The 19,588-nt window shown below is 38.6% G+C and overlaps 1 protein-coding gene across 4 annotated transcripts in view; it reads left to right on the forward strand.

The window, feature by feature from the left end:
• LOC121317281 (girdin-like) overlaps positions 1-19,588 on the forward strand; it is a 71,823-nt gene that overhangs the window by 3,315 nt on the left and 48,920 nt on the right. For all 4 annotated transcript variants that reach the window (XM_041253043.1, XM_041253040.1, XM_041253041.1 and 1 more), the window contains exon 3: positions 5,384-5,492. In XM_041253043.1, coding sequence (XP_041108977.1) covers positions 5,384-5,492 — 109 coding nt within the window. The remainder of the gene's footprint in view (positions 1-5,383; positions 5,493-19,588) is intronic.

Below are 19,588 nucleotides of genomic sequence, written 5' to 3' on the forward strand. Positions count from 1 at the left end.
GCACAGTGTATCCAAACATGGACAGATGGTTGTAGATGATGTACAGTAGTAGTTTCCAGTATGCTGAGACTAAAGCATACTGTGGCCAATAAGCTGTCAGACTCCATTTTTGATATATGTTGGTCAGTGTGTCAAATAGAACAGAACACCGTAATGCTAAGCATTGACAATTGCAGTTCACTGAACTGGTGATCATCAATTTACTGTATTTGTTGCTGTTGAGGTTTATTTTGTAGTTATGTTGGTAACTGGTTTGGCTCTGGAAGTTGGCAAAATCAAACACATATGTTTAAAGTGTAAGTAGCTTTCTATATACACACTTTTTCGTGTTGCAAACATTCTATATGATATTTTCATTGACGTTTTTTTTTTCTATTTTTTTTAAACGACTGAAGTTGACCAATGTAGAACCAAAATGACTGAAATTTGTCAATAATTCCAGAAAGTGCCAAGCACCCTCCGAACGTTTAAACATGAATATTCCCAAATAGCTGAAGATGGAAGAAATAGTAACGGACCAGTGCCTTACCGCTTTCTCTCTTATTCCCGGAACTCAGCTGGTCCTCCGTAGGGATCGGTTGAATAGTGGGGACAGCCCCACTTTTCTTGCAGTAACCCAATTGAAAATTGAACGTGATTTTTAGAACTGTTGGTGAGAAATGCTCTCCACAAAGAAATAAGTGAAGAACTAGTAGCTTCATTGAAGCCTTTTCTCTTTATTTGTACAAACTTGACCGACAGATGCCTTATTGAGTGATGTTTCGGAAATGCGTGGATGCTATGTCCAGTATTATAAAGAGTTCCCTCAGAACTGCCTGAATAACACACCTCTGTACCACAGCAATTTTTTTTTGTACAGTAGAGAGGGTTGGACGATAATGACATTTTCAGCTATGGGTTAGCATCTGTATAAATATCACCATGATCGTGATTATCGGACAAATAAATAAAATATTTAAAATTATTGTAATTTATCAAATTTGTACTTGAGCTGCATGACTATCGGCAATCTTAAATCAGAGTTTAGAAAAAAAAGAAACTAGACAGTAGCTATATGCCCCGAGTTTTTGCATTTCTGGTGGGTGCCCAGAAGAAACGTGAGTATAAAAATACACTTATTGTAATTTGTATATTAATACATTATGTCGTTTTCATATAAAATTATATATATATTTTTTTCTTAACATTTATGTTAATTCGAGAATGTTTACCACCAAATGTATTAATATAACGAAAACAAATTGCTAACGTTATGTGGAAGCATTTGTTTTCTTTACTTGTGTGGCGAATCTGCCATTAAGAGAATCGAACTGTGTGTGTGTCTCTTTATATATAGAGTAGAGAAGTCAATCGTAATTTTAGATTTTAATAAAATAAACAATGAACTGGCTTTTGCAAACTGTTTTCATTTAACTTAAACATTCTAAAATGAAAACATGTTTTTTAATCATTTAAAAAGGCTTTTTAATGCACCAGAATTAGCTTCTTGTTTGACAGGCCGCCAACCTTTTATTTTTTTTTTTTTAAGCAAGTGTTAGTCCTAAGCTTTCATAATAAAGATGAATTAAAGATGATTTATTTTTATTAAATCACTTACACGTTTTTTTTTTTTTTAAACTTTACTCTGAAGTGATTGGCAGTTTAAAATGGGAGGATCTAAGTTTCATGCAAAGAAGTAGACCTCCTAAAAACCAGACACCTCCCTGTCTGACAGGTGGGGTGTTGTCATCGCGTAGGTGTGGCACTGATGCAGCCAAAGAGACGCGTCAGCTGTGCACAAAGTCCGCCCAGCAAATATGTAAATGAGTAATTTTTAAAGCGTTGTGATTTATCAACCTAGCAAAGACTGAATAAAAACCGCCAGGCGCCAGTGAAATCATCTGCGCTTCACTTAATCCAACTCCTCTATCTCCAAGGCCACAAAAGATTGGTTAATAATTCAAAATGTATTGTAGCGATGTCTGTTCCCACAGGCAGGCGCATCACACAGGGCGAGACAATCCACACACAGAAGGAGGATGGGCACGAACCCAGGACCTCTCGCACTGAAGCATATCGCCCTTACCGCTGTGCAAAAGAGCCGGCTCCTTTGTAAGGAACGTATATCAGTCTTATGTCTTCCTATGTGATTACGTCACCTACCAGCCCTGCTGCTGCCTTCCCCCATGCACGGTACACTCTCCCCTGCCAGCCTCAAGTCCACCCCGGACTTGCTCCAGGCTACAGTCAGAGGAGTGCGTGCCGGGGTACCTGCATCCCACTTCTAAAGCCAATGTAGCGATCTCGGTTCCCACAGGCAGGCTCATCGCATAGGGTGAGGCAATCCACACACAGGCAGAGGGCGGGCATGAACCCAGGACATCTTGCGCTGAAGCATAGTGCCGATACCGCTGTTCAAAAGAGCCGGCTCCTTTGCAAGCAGCGTATATCAGGCATATGTCTTTGTATGTGATCATGTCACCTACCAGCCCTGCTGCTGCCTTCCGCTGGTGCAGTGGAATATGGCACAGCGGCTAAGTCTAAATGGCACTGTACGATTGTCTTACAAAAATCATCTATTATATAATAAAATCGACTACGTTTTTACGGATGTTTGTGTGCAGTTTGTAATCAAGACTAATGTTAAAATAAAATTTTATTTTGTGGGGTTGGTTTTATATTTTAAGAAATTATGATATTTTTTAATATGGCACGTTTTGTTGTGTTGCGATTTTAGACCTTAGTAAAACAAAATCAGCTCAAATGTACTGAAATATTTTGATACGCTCTTGTAGTTGATATAATTGTATATGAATATATAGTTATATATTTTGATTCATGATAACTCTGATAATCTTACAGCAATTAAAAAATGGCTGCATTCGTGAGGTGCACTCACATAGGAGCCAAAGTCGCACACGCTGTGTTTGCCGGCCCTAAATAGAGTTGTGTAATATTAGGAACATACTGAGTTTTCCAAGTCGCTGCTTGTATGCATTTCAATAACATAAACTGCCCACCCTTCCATTAAAAGTTAACTCTCTTAATGCTACTACCCATTTTTACAACAGCAATGCCATTGGAACAGATATATATGGGTTCTGAGCACCCACTTATTTTTCCCCATGAGGTATGTGGGCTGCAGTATAGTACTCGAGTCTTTACTGTAGTTTAAAATAAGGAAGCAACACGTTGTTTAGGCTATATTAAGCGTTTGCCATATTGTGTTGTTTTCTGTTGTTTTCTTTTCAATTTACGTTAAAAAAAAAAAAAATCCTGTGTCACAAAGTTTAATAGTCAAAAGTTCCACTTTTCTACAGTAATTTTACAGTGAGCTAAACTCTTACTCCCCCACAAGCATCATTCTTTTAATCAGCCAGCATCTAAGAATATGTCTCTTTTTTAACCTGCTGTAGAACTTACTATTAGTTGCTGGGTTCTAAAAACTAAATAAATGCTACTATTATCGCTATTTCATCTGTCCAGAACATAGCAATTTAGAATAAATTAATTCCAGAGGCAAAGGGTTGAAAGGTAAGTCAAACTTGAAGGGTTGGAGTCATGTGTAGAGGATCATTCACCATGTACTTTGTCTTCATTGGGAGCAGCCTCGCCGTTTAGAAAATTTTGGCATTTGACCAGTTTTAACCAGAACTTTGCTTCCAACAGTATAAATACTGTATCAGAATCCATATATTTTCTTTACAGTTGAGAAACTGCCATTTGATAAACTTGAGAAATTGCCATTTGATAATTGGACAGATGTATTTTCTTGGTTCATACCAACCCTTGGTAATGCATTTCTATTGCACCATACTTGCATTCACACATACAGCCTGCTTTTTTTTTTAGTTCAACTGAAATTGATGTAACTTGTCATAATTAGGTTACTCATAAATGTAAAAATGCTTTAGGCTGTTATTTACTGCTGTGCTGCCTATTGACTTCTCTACAAATTCAGCCTATTTTGCTGGGCTATTTGTCCCTGAAGCATTTTAATTTTCCACCTTACAAAGGGCTCTATTCAGTTGTGTGGAGCTTAAAGCTCACGCTGATAGCTTCAGAATAATGACTGAGTGAGCCCCTAGCATCATATTGGGTTTTAAAGCAGATAGCATTTGTTGTTAAAAGTTGATTTTCATTTTGTCAGAAGCTTACAGACCTTATGTGCTGTTTTTTTAGGATCTGAAGATCTTTTTTTTAAATAACATGTTGCATTAAAGGCTTACTATTAAGTGGGTTAGAAGATCTCACACTGTGAGCAGCCAATAAGATCAGTAATTTGCCATGAAGACGACTGTCTATTCACATTGTAGTAAAATGAACCTTGTTCATGATTTGCAACACTAGAGACGTTTTGGGTGGGACTAGGAACAGGCTAGTAGAACATGGAGTCAGAAGGCACATAGTTATTAAAATATAGCCTATGTATTTTGTAGGTACTTTACAGTATACTGTATTCTCCTTGGATTTTATTGAATCATTTTGCAAGATCAGCTGAAAATTTGTGGTCATGCAAGCCAGATATTCTTTATGATCACGAGAACTACAGAATGTTGCTGCTTTATTTAGCAAACCAAGCTATTTTTAAATCTTATAATCGTATTCAGGAATGAAACAGTAACATTTGCCCATCAGATTTGTTCCAGTGTATAATTAGGTCAGAGATTAGTAAAAATAGTCATCGGTCCAGTAAAGGTCCACTATTTTCTAATCTGTTTTTTTATTTTTATTTTAAGTAATAGTATCTGATTGCATTTTTAGGTCAGTTGTATTAGAACTGTTACAATAATAAAGTAGTACAGAATTCTATACGGAAATGTCTGCTTTTTAAATGATTAATTCTTCCATTGTACTGTACCTTATAACCCAACACACAAAACTGATTAGTATAAACAGTCATAACATAATATTATAAGAGTGCTACAGTAGCTGTATATGTTCAGTTTTGGTGTATAGCCTACTGTTTGTTGTAATACATGATGACATAACACAAATTGTAGAACTAGCATTGCTTATATCCAATAGATGGCATGTGGCTGAGGTACTGTCATTTCTTACTAAGTATACTACTTTTGTATTTCTTACTATGTATATGTTTTTCTACAAATTTGCTACAGTGTTTGCTTAATTCTGTCCTTCCAAAAATTTCTCCCTGTCTGTAGCAGATACAACTTGAAATCTGCACCATTGTTTTTTCTTTTGGTATTGACAGGGTTTTGTATTGTTCACATCTTGGTGGTAGTGTTTGTTTTTAAAAATTGAGGATAGCAGTTTTATCATCAAGCTTATTATACACAGGCAATCTTATACATGGGTCTCACGCCACCACCGTGTATGATAAAACTGTAACACTAAAGTTTAAAGGTGATATCTTAATAATACATATTTACTTTGTTTGCAGTAATCCTAAAGCAACTGTCCAAAGAACAAACAAGAAGGTGAACAATGATGTGACACTCAGGATACAAAATCTATCCATTTTGGTACGGCAGATCAAATCATATTACCAGGTAAGTCCCATTAAGATAACTATTACACTGCCAAGTGCAAGTGTACTGTAACAATGTAGAATGTGGCAAGGTCTTTAATCAATTGTTGGTACTGTAATTGTAATTTTTTGGTTTAAAATATATACATTGCTCCCAGTCATGTTGGCATTAAGAGTACTATACTGTTAAAGGGTTCACAAATGTACTGTTTTCAATATTTTAAAATGTTTTGATGTGTAAGTCAGATAGCAAAATAACAAAGGAGCAATGTATTTAACATTTTCAGTGGCTTCAGTGATACTTTTTATTACCTTAACTTATTTTACAGAAGTCTCATTATTTAATTCAGATCTGTGTGTTTGAACTTTAGCATCAGCCCCACAGTGATCTTTTTCTGTTCCTGTAGAGAACAGAAATTACTTTTTTGTCCCTACACCACACACACACACACACACACACACACACACACACACACACACACACACACACACACACACACACACACACACACACACACACAGCTGTTTGTGGCTTATGTGATGTGGAAACAATAACTCCATCCAAATTTAAAGTTGTGGAAAAATCTGTGTGCAGAATTCTCAGACTGTTATATAGGCTAGTTCACTCTATGTGTTTGATCATGGTTTATTTTAGAAATTGAGTGGAAGGAAAGTCTTTGCATGTAGTGCTTGTCTTGCTTTAATGTCGAGTTTATTAAATTGATTACCAAGTATTTCTAAATAAAAATACACAGTCAATCTTTGACTAGCAGATAATATCTGTTGGTAGCAAAACACTGTTTTCCACTGCTTGGGACAAGGGTACATTGTAGGATGTGTTGTAGAGCACAACACTGTGGCTTAATACATCAGCATGTTTGTTAAACTTTATAATTACAGTTTTATAAAAAGTGAATCTTGAACCATTTAATTAGAATGTTGTTGTAATTCAAGTTCATCATTTTCAATTTATTAGAGCAAGATAAGCATTTCTTTTAATCTAAAAGGTTCAGTATGCTGAGTTAGAGCCTGAGAAGCTTTATACTAGATTAAATTCTGCTAGTTATATTGCACTGCATAGGACAGGGATAAATTGAATGATATGCTGTAAAAGTGTGCCACTATGACTTTAATATTCCCTGGGGTCCTGATCAAGTTGTCTGAACATCTGGCCATCAGGCGGTACCATTCATGTTTGCTCCGTGAAAGGTTGGCAGTCCTTATGCTACTGTTTATCATGTTGCCTTTTTTCACTGTGCAAGACTGAGGACAAAACTGAGACTTCCAAGTGTTGCCGAGGTGGTTTTAAAGTTTACTCCACATTGTTTTAAATAAAACCTTTCTTATCACTGTATATTGTATATATTTTTTTAACAATCTTGGAAAAATAATTTCAACCACAGGGTTCTATATCATAGTCTTGAAACTATTGTAGGGTAAAGGAATACAGTGTGACAAATACTCAGGGATCAGAAAGCCACAAGATAATTTGCCTGTACTAAACCATTACAGGAGAACAAAGCAGTTTCATATTAGCACAGTCAATATAACATTAAATCCTTCCTCTAGTAGTTGACTTTCAGAAAAAAAATCCATGCAGCCATGTTTACCATAGAAGAAATACTTTATTTCATTATATTTTCTTGATGACCAATTTCTAATTATAGTGTAAACATGTTTTAGCTGTTATCCCTAATGTGTGACCTGGTAAATATTTATACAGGACAACAATTGATAAACTGACAAAATAATAATGCTTAAAAGTTCTAAGAGACACAAAATTGTTTTATTATAAGTTGGCCGCTTTGCTCATTGGTCCTGCAAGCACTAGAGTGGTTCTTTATAGTTCACAACGTGACGATCAATCAGTCTTCTTGACAAGAAAGTGAATGGTTCCATATAGGGTCGGAAACATAGAATTACTAATGATCCTCTGTTGCTGACCAAAAGTTGTCTTTGAGGTCATTGTTTTCTGCAGGCTGATTAGCATTACTTTTTCTGGTAGATAACAGTTGTTGTTTGTTATGAAGCAAAGAGCAGCTTGAAGAGCCAAGGTGGACCTTTCCAATCTTGTGACCCTTTCTTAAAAGAGAGTGGGACTAAAATAGCTACAAGTTTTCCCACCATCATTGCCTGTCACTGTCTGTTTCTGGGTCATTAGAGTTCATTGGGTCTGAATTTTTAGTTTTGTCTTGCTATAAAATCTCTTTAGATTACTTTGCAAAGAAATGTTGGCAGGCTATGCTACTGCTGAGCGAATTGCTAAGAACATTTAGATTTGAACTACTGTAGGTTCTACAGGAGTGTTCTGAAGCAGGTTGCCCTGCATATGATGTGTCCCTCATAAAGTGAGCACAGTATATTTTGAAATTAAATTCACTTTATCAAATTATCAATCTTGATGTATGTATGTAATGTAATTTTATGATTCTGAAGAAAATGTGTTTGGGTTTAACTCCTACGCACTACAGTATATAAATGAATGTGAACAGTATAGATGCCTAGAGAATTACTGGTTTGGCAGTCTTTATACTGTTGCCATTTATAAATATTCACAAACTGATACAGGCTGTAGCATTTAAGTTGCAATGACTTTTCACCAACTTCATGTGCTGCTTCGGCTTGGCAAATACAGATCTGAGATTATTTTTATTTATAATTTTGCTTGTTGTAGTATTAAATATAGAAAAAATAGCTAGGTTAAAAAAAATCTCAACCAAACCAATACCATACCAGATGTAATAACAGACTAGGGATTTAATATTGACAGTTTGCCAGTAGAGCTTTCAACGAGAGGGCACTATTGCTATTCAATTACAGTATGTTGTAAATAGTTCTGAAATGTTTAATAAAAATCAAGAACAACATACAGACAAGAACACAAGGAATTGAAGCACCGAGTTCAGTACAAAGCAATTACAGTCTATTGCAGAACTACAGAGCATATCACACCGACAAACTTAGTCAGACTCACAGGCTGTAAATTGCAGTACATTAAAGAGTAAGTAACGGGGTTCTGAAAAATATAGTGTTATCAGGGGTGTGCAATTTTTGAAAATAACTTGTCCAAGGAACAAAATGCTAGAAAAATGTACTTGTCCTTCATAAAAATCTACTTGCCCCCTACCTGTCGCACAAAACACACACAAAAAAGTTGAATATAACATGTACAATTTTGGTTTTATTTAACAGTGAACACAATTAATAAATTACTGATTAACAGGGGCAGATCTAGCCTTGTAGCTTGATGGGTTCACTAAATTCTTCAAGATACACAAAAGATTCCCTGTGACCCAGGGTTAGAAACTCCCACTCGCCCGAGGTGAATTAAATCTGATGAGGACGAGTTGATGTCTGTGTCTCAGTAGAACTCTGGGCGAGTAATTAAAACAAATGTACACATATACTCTCTTCACAGGCTTGCGTTAAAAAAAATGCAGAAATGTCATTTTTCTAACGGGGTGTAGCAGTGGTGAATAAGCATTCATAATGTTTACAAAACAGTCACTCAGAACTGAAACCTCCCTTCATCTCCCCTACAATGCCAACCTCACTTAATGACATTTTACATTTGAGTTCTCCCTCTACGCGAGATGTGAAGCTTATTGGGCGTTTGAATTTTCTGAAACATGTTGCATCTTTGAAGTAAGTGTAAAGTTATTTTACAAAAATGTGGAGACCCCCACCAAAAAGAAAAAAAAAAAAGACTTGAGGATGTCATTAGCAAAGGGGGCTGGTTGTACTAACAAGGTAAAAAAATAGTCCACATTTTAGTAAATCTTTTAAAAATATAAATAAACAATTACCATAATGAACATTACTATAATATGTTGCTTAAAGCATAATAACACAATATATTCATAATAAAGTTCTTACCTATAAACAACACGTTTCAAGTTTGGGACTCGCTTTAGCTTGGTGTTGTTTACATTATCTTCAGTATGTGATTGGAAGCTGAAATTATATTTTTAAACACACTTTTCTTATACCAATACAGTATTGGTGAGCTATAATCAGTTTGTTTGAAAATCGGGCTTTAATCACGGGTAATAGGTGCATAGGCGGTGAGTCCGTGAGTGCTCCAGGGCTCAAGCACCAATGGGTCCCGCATAGTGCAAATAAATCACCTGTTCTGTCAAATTGTAGTGTGGATGCTTCACAATCAGAACTCTTATTGCTGTTATTCACTGGCAGCTCTGACAAACCGGAAGGCGAGCCTTCACATATCCAAATCCATTTTTACATTTGTTAAATGCTCTCATTAATGTCCAACCCAGTAGATTCAACGTCCGTCAGTTCTGGCAGATTCTACTGTACTTGGTGAAGCGTTTTTCTCCCACTGCTAATTAAAAAGTGTATGTGTATGTGAGTGCGTTAATTATTGTAGGTAGTAATTCATAGTTATTTGATCACTCACAGGCTGTAACCACCAACTCCACAAACCAGCCAGCTTTTTTGTAATAGACATTTTATTTGTGTCATCTGTGTCAATTTCAGGCGGAGCTTTGTGGTCGGCAAGGTGACACAGCTGAGAGATTTGTCATCCCATCTGGTGCTGTCAGTGTCAGTTTCTTAGCACACAGTTCACGGGGCAGGAGCCAGGCTCCTATAGAGATGTCGGACCTAGAGTTAGTAAAGATTGAAGATATATAACAAAGAGGGCCCCTCCATTATCAGGGCCCTGAAAACATATGAGCGAGAGCGCCCTGAAGACATACATAGAAAAGCCTATCCGTTATCGGGACTTTGAAAACTTATAAGAGATATCCCCTTCGTTATCGGGGTCCTGAAAACATATAAGAGAGGGCCCCTCTGTTATCGGGGTCCTGAAGACACACAGGGGTTTGAGGACCTGAAAGGAAGAAAGTAAGTTGAACTCTGACTCATTGAGAACTGCCCTCGATGAGGTGAATTGTAGACTTCCAAAGCTGGGGAGAGCACTCACCCCCAGAGAACCTGAAGGAAGAAATCTTTCTGCGAGGTTAGTTAATAAATAAGTAGAAATAGTAGAATAAGCTTAGATCCTCAGGTTGTGAAGGGAGTGATAGCGCATGAGATGCTAAAAGGTTGGGTTTGGCTGGGGGTCCCCTCTGACTCGCTGAGAGAACCTTCCTTGTGTAGGTAAAGGAAGCGTTGCTTGCACAAAGGTCAGGAAGCGCGAATCACTAACCCCCCAAAAGGATGGACCGCTGGCTCCCCGCTAACGATCCCTACAAGTGCAGACAAACAAAAGAACCGCCAATGTATTTAAAAAAAAAATAATAATAATAATTACAGAAGAAGGTTAGTAACTGGCTCGCTACTGACTATGTGAAGACCCTCCACTCAGTGAAAGAAAAAAAAAAACGTTCTTTTTAGGGGGAAAACCTTTGGTAGCCAAGACGAAACGGTCGTCCCCACTCCAGACATGCTAACAGTAGATTAATGTATGTATGATTCAACTACTGAAGAGGTCCAGCATCTCATATTTTTAATTAAATGCTTGTTAATCTTTGCACTTGCTTGTGATGTGGCTGCCCTGATTCTTAGTAAATGAGGAGTGTAGAATTGCAGGGAAGTCCTAGTCCAGAAACCAATGTGGACGGATGAGATATGAGCCAGTGCTAAATATAACACTGCAGCTGAATTGATGAAAGGGGTCTGAATTGAAGCTGTTTTGAATTGAAGCCATTCCTAGTTGAATATGGTGGTTTAATCCTGCTTTGGGAGCAGATAGTCAAATAAGTAGTTAAGCCAATGGAATAAGAGGACCTGTTGGAAGGGGCAAGGCTGCATCCCTGTATGTTTGTTCAGTTGATAATTTGGCTTAGTTAAAAATTAGCTGGTTGAACTGGGGTGTTACTGCTGGAATTGGCAGGGCTGTAGGAACCAGACTGGAAATCTGTAAACGAGAAAGGGAATCAGCTGCATTATTATCATTAATGCCCGGTAGATGGCGCTGTTGGATTAGAAAATTATTTGAGACAGGCTCCCGAGTGGCGGATCCAGTACAAGCGCTCTGCACGGATGTGCCCTATAGCCTGGAGATCGCAAGTTCAAATTCAGGCATTGTCATTGCCGACCTTGACCGGAAGTTCCTAGGGGGTGGCACTCAATTGGCCGCACGTCGCCCGGGGGGAGGGAGGACTAAGTCGGCCAGGGTGTCTTCAGCTCACCGCGCACCAGTGACCCCTGTGGTCTGGCTGGGCTCCTTCAGGCTTGCCTGTAAGCTGCCCAGGGCTGCGTTGTCCTCCGACGCTGTAGCTCTGAGGTGGCTGCATGGTTAGTCTGCAGTGTGTAAAGAAGTGGTCGGCTGACGGCACACGCAGGTATGATAGCGGTTAGCTGAGCCTAAAAACAATTGGATATGAGTTACGACTAAATTGGGGAGAGAGAGGTTTTCGATTTCTAGCGGCCATGCACTAGAAGACTATTTATTATTTAAAAAAACATTTATTATTTAAAAATCCCTTAAATTAAGCTTCCGTAAATAAGGCCAGGTGGTGTTGTGCTGAAATGAAATCATCATAGAACATAGATAGTCCATTCCAATGTTGTATTAGAGCAGACCACATTTTCGTCTTTTCTAGCTTCTGATGAAATATTAGTGAAGTTTTTTTTAAGTTTTTTGCTGTTGATGAAAGAGGGAGTAATCGTCATATAAATGTCCATCCCTGGGTAATAATGCAAATTGCAAAGTTGAAATGACCCAGCAAAGAGAGTAGTGTGTGTTTCCTGATAGTTTTACTGATCTCAAAGTTCAGAATAAGGGAACGAATATGATCGAGTTTAGATAGGGAAGGCTGGCTTCAAATTTTTTGTGTCCAGTATGATTCCTAGAAATTCCAGTGAATGAATGGGGCTGATTGTTTTTTTCTCTGAAAGCGGGATGCCAACTTGTGAAAATAAACTTTTGAGATTGGTGAACGCTTCTGCAGGTGGATCTGAGGGAGGAGAGATCAAAAGAAAATCATTACGTAGGTGGAGCAAAAATTGAATATGGTATGCATTGCGAAGTATCCAGCATAAAGCTTCTGAATGTGTATCAAATATTTTTGGGCTGCTGCTGCAGCCAAAAGTTAACTCTGTAGAAAAATAGGCCTATAACTAGAGAATCACTTACTCAGTTGTGATGAAACTTGCTAAGGGCATTCTGTAGTAGTCTGTAGTTATTGCAAGTGTCAAAATATCTATGTTAAATTTACTTATTTAGGCTACTGAAGAAACTAATGTCGATACTGTTTCAGGCAGATGTTTGCAGTACGTCAAAATGGTTTGAGTTTAAGGAGTTAAAAATATTGTAAAAAGCATGTAGTCCAGGTTGAATGTAATTGTACTCTTTCTTTGTCTGTGTTTTTTAAATAACTTTATAATCCAGCCTCTTAAGTAGATGCTTTTTAAAATGACTTATTTTCAACTAATATATTTGAACAGCATTAACTTTGTTAATAGTGGTCCATTCTCAATGTGGAAAATTACTGTAGTATTGTTGCAATCCCCTGGGCAAGGGCTTAGTATGGCGTTCCTATATCTGCCTGTTACTGTGGCAACTGTCATTAAAACCTTTGCCCATGAATAATATGAATTTGGAATTACATTTTGATGTTTTTTGTAGTCTCTGCTGAGTACACCGTGTAACAATTTTCTTTTTTTTTTTTATTCCTGGGTAGTAAGTGTTATTTCCTAATTGCTTATGCCTCAAAAGTATAGAAAATGGCTATTATTCCCCACCAACTTTGCTTTTGTGACCAGGACAGGTACATTTTAAAATATCACTATTTCCAATGAGAAAACGGGCGAATTTGTGTCTTTTCATTCATTTACAGTATAATCGTAAATCTCGAAAAACTGCTGACTTCTAAATCTTTTGTAATCATTTATGTATTACTTTAGTATAAATACATGTTAATTTGGATTCATATGTTGTTTTTTTCTGACTTTATGTGAACGAAAAGACACAAATTTGCCCGTTTTCTCATTGGAAGTAGTGATATTTTGAAATTTACCTGTCCTGGTCACAAAAGCAAAGTTTGTGGGGAATAATAGCCATTTTCTATACTTTTGAGGCATAAGCAATTAGGAAATAACACTTACTACCCAGGAACAAAAATTGTGTTACATAGTGGTATTAGTAAAGCATGGTCCTTGAAAGTCACACTATTCAGTTCATGTAGAATAAAAAACATGTTATTATGCTAAATCAATGTTACAGCATTTGCAAATGTTAGATGTAGCATAAGCTTCATTCCACGCCCTTCTATTGTGTCTACAATAGAAAATTACACTTCCTCAATTCAGTCATTAAGAGCTTTAAAACAATTATAGAAAGCTTCTTTTTCAGGAAGTTTTTAGGAGATACAGAACTAAAAGAAAAGGAAGAATCATCAGCTTATTAGAAAATAAGTGTATAGGCTACACACCATGGAAGAAAGAAGTATTAATTTTTAAAAAGAAAATCGGTTGTGTATTGAAAATGAAAATCAGTTATTTCAGCATTATACTGTATTATTTATGAAGTCAGTCCGATACAATACTTTATGTTATTGTTACACTTATTGCTTTTTTATATTTACGTGAATAATATTGCACTTGGATTATTGGTTTGTTTTTGTTCTGGAACATGCAAGTCACAAGAGACTTCCATTCCTGACAGTGACCCTCTTAAAAGTCTGACTCTACTTACTTTAACTTACCTCACATATTTGTTATTGTCATCATGTGTGATCACGGTATGGGATGTGGATGTCTACCTAAATTCGATGATTACAGTAGTTTACCTTCAGTTAAATTTAAAGCAGATTTTTAATTATTAAATGTATTTGAAACTAAGATTTTTCTTACATTGTTTTATTATTAACGAGGCAAGATTTTGTAATTGCACGTTCATATTTGTTTTGAATTTAATGTATTTCAGAGGCAATATAGAAGAACCTGTCATATCCAATCCTGTAAAATACGATACCCTCTATTAAGCGATGGAGCTGTGGCATGTGTCATTTACACATGCTGCTACCAACTGAACAGTGCTGATAAATTCAGCTCTTAGCAGGACAGAATTGATTCAGTTGCAGATAAAATAAAAAGACAGTACATTTGGGAATTCAGTTTCACGTTTTACATGCTGTCATTTAACCATGTTGAATAAAAGAAAACAAGAGATTAGTATAATTACTGTTAAAAAAGCTGAAACAAGATTTTTTCCCCAACCTCCAAAACCAGTTTGCATTTGTGTCTGTGCTTTCTTGTTGTTTCTGTCTCAGGTCAGCACACACAGTGTAAAAAACGGGAAAAAAAACCTGTTAGATTAATTTGGCATAGACTGAGAACTGTTTTTTGAATGCTGTTTTGTTTAAAGTGCTTTGTTTTGCAACAATTTTCACAGATTTTCACTGTATAGTGTACTTCCTGTGCCGTACTTTGATGTTTTAAATGCACTGATGTACCTGAGATTGTTAGTTTATAATGCCCCAGCATTAATAAAGCAACTACAATGTAGTAAAACGACTCCCTAGGAGATAAGATATTTGTGTCTTAGACAAGATGCTACCATTGTCCTGCTTCCTGCTTCAAAATAAGTGGTACTCAGTGAAATGTTGAAAAATGTAATCATCCATTCCATAAAACTGCTCACTATGAACTAACTTACACTTTCATTTTTAGTAAAGATTTCATGTTTGTCTTTTATCACTTAAAACAGTCAAAATGTACTGTGAGTGTCCCCAATGGTGTGTAGTAATAAAAACTCTGAAGAAGTTAATCTTTTATGTTTCAGAAATGCTAGGTAAGGCTCCTAAACTAATTCTACAAGGCTATTCTGTGCACTGTAAGACACGGCATTCATATTTACAAAAGTATTATCTAAAAAAAAGAAACAAGCTTGTCGTCAAAAACAATGTCTAATGGTGTGACGATGAATCTGAAAGGAAATTCAGGCATTTTTGGAGATGACTAAACTTCATTTTTGACATCAGGAAGTCAACAAGCCTTTGGAGGACACCCTGCATGTGCATCAAAGTAAGTTAGTACCTCAGAAATATATTTTAAGTCATCGTCTATACCAAGTAAGACATGTCATTTTTTTACAGCCAGTGGCATCATCCACTCCACTATGACCATATGTCACAAAGACGGCTGCAGTGGGTGACGCCAGACCAGAAACAGGAACCAACGCAAAATAAACATAGATGTGGAGTTTGTTGAAGCTGAGCAGTTGTTTGCAGTCAGCATTTAATAATGAAACAGAAAATAAAAGGTTGTAAAGACAAACAAAACACAGGACACGGCACTGGCAGCCAAAACAAAGAGACAAACAAAAACGAACTACACAGACAAACACGGTGATCTGCTATTATTATGTACTTTTTTTTACTTTCTCCTTTCCACACCCGTTCTCCACTCACCGAACACACAACCCCGAGTGAGTGAAAACATGCTGCTTTTATGTAGCTGTACCGAGACTCGATTGCTAATCATTCATTCAATTGGAGTCTCGGTACAACTGCACATGAATTGCTGTGCAATCCTCGTGGCTAAATACAAATATACATTTTAAATACTCGTGCGCATACCCCATATTACATCCCGTGTACCAATGACTATACACCAACATTAACACACAACCCCGCCCCTTGTGCGTAGCACACATGGCCTCAATGGCCACCTCCCCCCTTAAAATCCCCAAAGTCTCGCTCAAAGTCCTGGGCCAAGAACAGGTACTTTAAGGGGTTCATGGGCGGCAATGTTGGCAGTAGCCAGGCTGCTACTGGCCATGCTGTCAGCAAACATGCTGACAGTGGGGCAAGTCTCTCCTCCCGCTGTATCACTGGCAGCAATTGCTGCCAATGGCAAGGCTGTCAGCAGACGTGCTGACAGCTCCCACACTGACTCCTTCAGCCGGGGCAGTTCCAGCAGCGGAAAGGCTGCTGGGGTTGGTGGTCTCCAACAGGCAGTCCCAGGCGATGCGGAGCAACAGGGAGCCCCAGGCGAAGCGGAGCAGCAGGCAACCCCAGGCGAAGCGGAGCAGCAGGCAACCCCAGGTGGTGCCAGGCGGGCATCCTTGGGTGAAGTGAGGCAGGCATCCTCGAGTGAGCGGAGGCAGACGCAGCTATTGCTGCTCTGCTCCTGCCGATGGAGGTGGCAGGGGCAGAGGCAGCTCCTGCTGCTCTGCTTCTGGCAGTGGAGGTGGTGGAGGCAGAGGCAGCTCCTGCTGCTCTGCTCCAGGCGGTGGAGGTGGCAGAGGCGTGTAGTCTCCGGCAACAGAGGTGGGGGCGGCTTGTAGTCTCCTGCCGACGGAGGTGGGATTGGCGTGAAGTCTACTCTTGGTACAGGGGACTGGTGCGGCTCTCCCTCACTTGCAGGGCACTGGTGCGGCTCTGCCTCACTTGCAGGGGACTGGTGCGGCTCTCCCTCTCCCTCTGGGGGCGAAACCAGCTGGTATTCTTCCTCTGCTGGTGGAGATGGGGACAGCATTCATCATCTGCTGGTGGAGATGGGGACAGCAGGCATTCTCCCTCTGCTGGTGGAGGTGGGAAGGCACCCCCGACGATCCATCATTAGTCAATAGGCAGTCTCCCTCAATCGGACTCCAGACCGGCCCATGACTTCTCTGGAGACCCTGCTAACTGAGCTGCAGTTTCCTTTATCACTGCCTCCAGGTTGCAGAGGACCAACTCCACACCTTCTTCCAGGGTTTTGGGTGTCTTCTCTCACTCCCAGGCCTCCCATCGCTCCCTGTCCATCAGCGACAGGACCCGGATGGCTATGGGCATGGACTGGGCCTTCAGCCCCGCATTCTCCTGGATCCACTCCCACAGCCTGACGGCGTCTTCTGCCAGTTTTTTTGTTTTTTTTTAAACAAGAAACTGAGGTTCCTGCTCTGGTCTGCGTCTAGGAGGTGCTGGTAATCCCATGATGACATTACGTGTCACAAAGACGGCTGCAGTGGGTGACCAGAAACGGGAACCAACTCAAAATAAACAGAGGTGAAGTTTGGTGAAGCTGAGTGGTTGAACTACACAGACAAACACGGTGAGCTGCTATTATTATATATGTTACTCTCCTCTCCACACCCGTTATCCACTCACAACACTACACAACCCTGAATGAGTGAAAACATGCTGCTTTTATGCAGCTGTACCGAGACTCGATTACTAATCAGTCATTCAAATGGAGTCTCGGTACAACTGCATGTGAATTGCTGTGCAATCCTCATGCCTAAATACAAATATACATTTTAAACACTGGTGTGCATACCCCATATTACATCCAATGTACCAGTGACTATACGCCAACATTAACATACAACACAGAAATACATGGGCGGGGCAACATTGCCACACCGTAGCAGAATAAAAACTCTTAAGCTAAGGCAGAATATAAGGGCAAAAATAAATTAAATCAGAAACTGAAGGATGATATTCAATAAAAAAAGAATAGAGCTGGGATGAAAAAAATGGCTTTGCATTAAGAAGAGGGAGAAGGAAATCAAAAAAGAAAAGTGTCAGCAAAAATTTCAAACTAAGGTCAGCAAAGAATAATTCGAAACACTGTAAAGTAATTGTGAAAGAATTTCTGTCTAGAGACGAAAACAGCCATCTTCTACCTGGCAAAAAGGATATAATCAGGAAGGGTAAACAGAGTCATCAGAGGAGAGTTCTGTCAATGTCCCTAATTGATTTGCATGCTGAGTACGGCAGAGAGTTCATTAAGGCATTGCCCATGTCCTGCCGACAATTTCTCGGGCTCCGTCCCTTTTTACATCATTGAACCCTCTATTGTGACCGTAACGCTTGTGCATGTTCACACCATGAGAATTTTGGTCTGCTCATGCAGAGATTGTACCAGAAAGGTGTCTTAAACACGACAAGTACCTCCACATTTTTATCAACAATTGCCTGTAATACTGACAATAAGAAGTGCTTGTACAGAATCTGAGCACTTTGTTGTACAATGAAATAGAACTAGGGCACTGTGATCCAAAAAAGAGTCACCTGGTATCAGTGGGTGAAAGAAGATGTCACTGTTGGTGAGAACACATACAAAAATTGGGTAAAAAAGGCACAGGAAGGAAGCATGCAAGAGCTTGTAGAAAAATGTAATGGTGTGCTTGATGACCTGGCACAGCACCAGCACATCTGGATCAACCAGGCAAAAGAGTTTAGCAAAATAATTAAATAGCTCTCCATGTAGACTTTTCTGAAAATTATGGTTGTAAGCTGAGTTAAAAAAAAATACAGGCTTTGAATTTTGGGGGCAGCAGACAGCAAACCACTATACATGCGGTAGAAGCCTACACATCACATGGAGAGCTGTATGGGTTCACATTGAGCCTGTACTCAAAGACACGAGAGACAGCCATGGGAGAAACTTCGATACTCTGCATATGATGAGTAATGGTCTGGTCAATCAGTACAAGAATAAAGCTAACTGCTACCTCCTCGGCACTCTTCCATTCTCATTAAGTCAGTCACCTGTAACTTCTCTGAAAAATCTCATGGGGAAGGCGCACCTGTTGGGGTAGGGGGTGCAGTAAAGAGAATGGCAGACATTTATGTCAAGCAGGGCCATGACCTGCAAAGTCTCAAAGATCTGTACACCTTCATAAGCAAGAAGCCTAGAAGTAATATCAAGTTATCATGGGTTAGCTATGATGAAAAAGTACCTGACATGGTCAAGAAAGTACCTAGCATAAAAAAAAAAATCACATCAGGTCATTGAAACAACTCCTTGAGTGATTTATTAGTTGCTTTTTTGTTTCAGAATGTTTCCCATTGTATTTGTATCTTGTATTTTCTCATTTGTCGCATTACAAGTCATTATTAGGGCGTCTGATTTTCGGTGAAATGTTTTTCCAAATTCGGGTGAATGTTTTTTTGAAAATCGGGTAGAATTATTTAATGAAGAAATCAGGTGGATTTTTTAATATATAATCAAGAAACAATAACAGGTTTTATTTAGAAAGAAATAAACAAATCCTTAAGCACAAAGTGTTGACAACAAAGTTGTCGTCAACAGTTTAAATTCCCAACATATGTATATCTCCACACATTGGGGTATGCAAACTTTTGAAGACATCTATCTCTCTCCCCTCCTTCTCTTTCTTTCCCTCTCACACACACACATACTGTATATGGAGGCATT

Source organism: Polyodon spathula, chromosome 6 (genome assembly GCF_017654505.1).
Source record: "Polyodon spathula isolate WHYD16114869_AA chromosome 6, ASM1765450v1, whole genome shotgun sequence".
Classification (NCBI taxonomy): Eukaryota; Metazoa; Chordata; class Actinopteri; order Acipenseriformes; family Polyodontidae; genus Polyodon; species Polyodon spathula.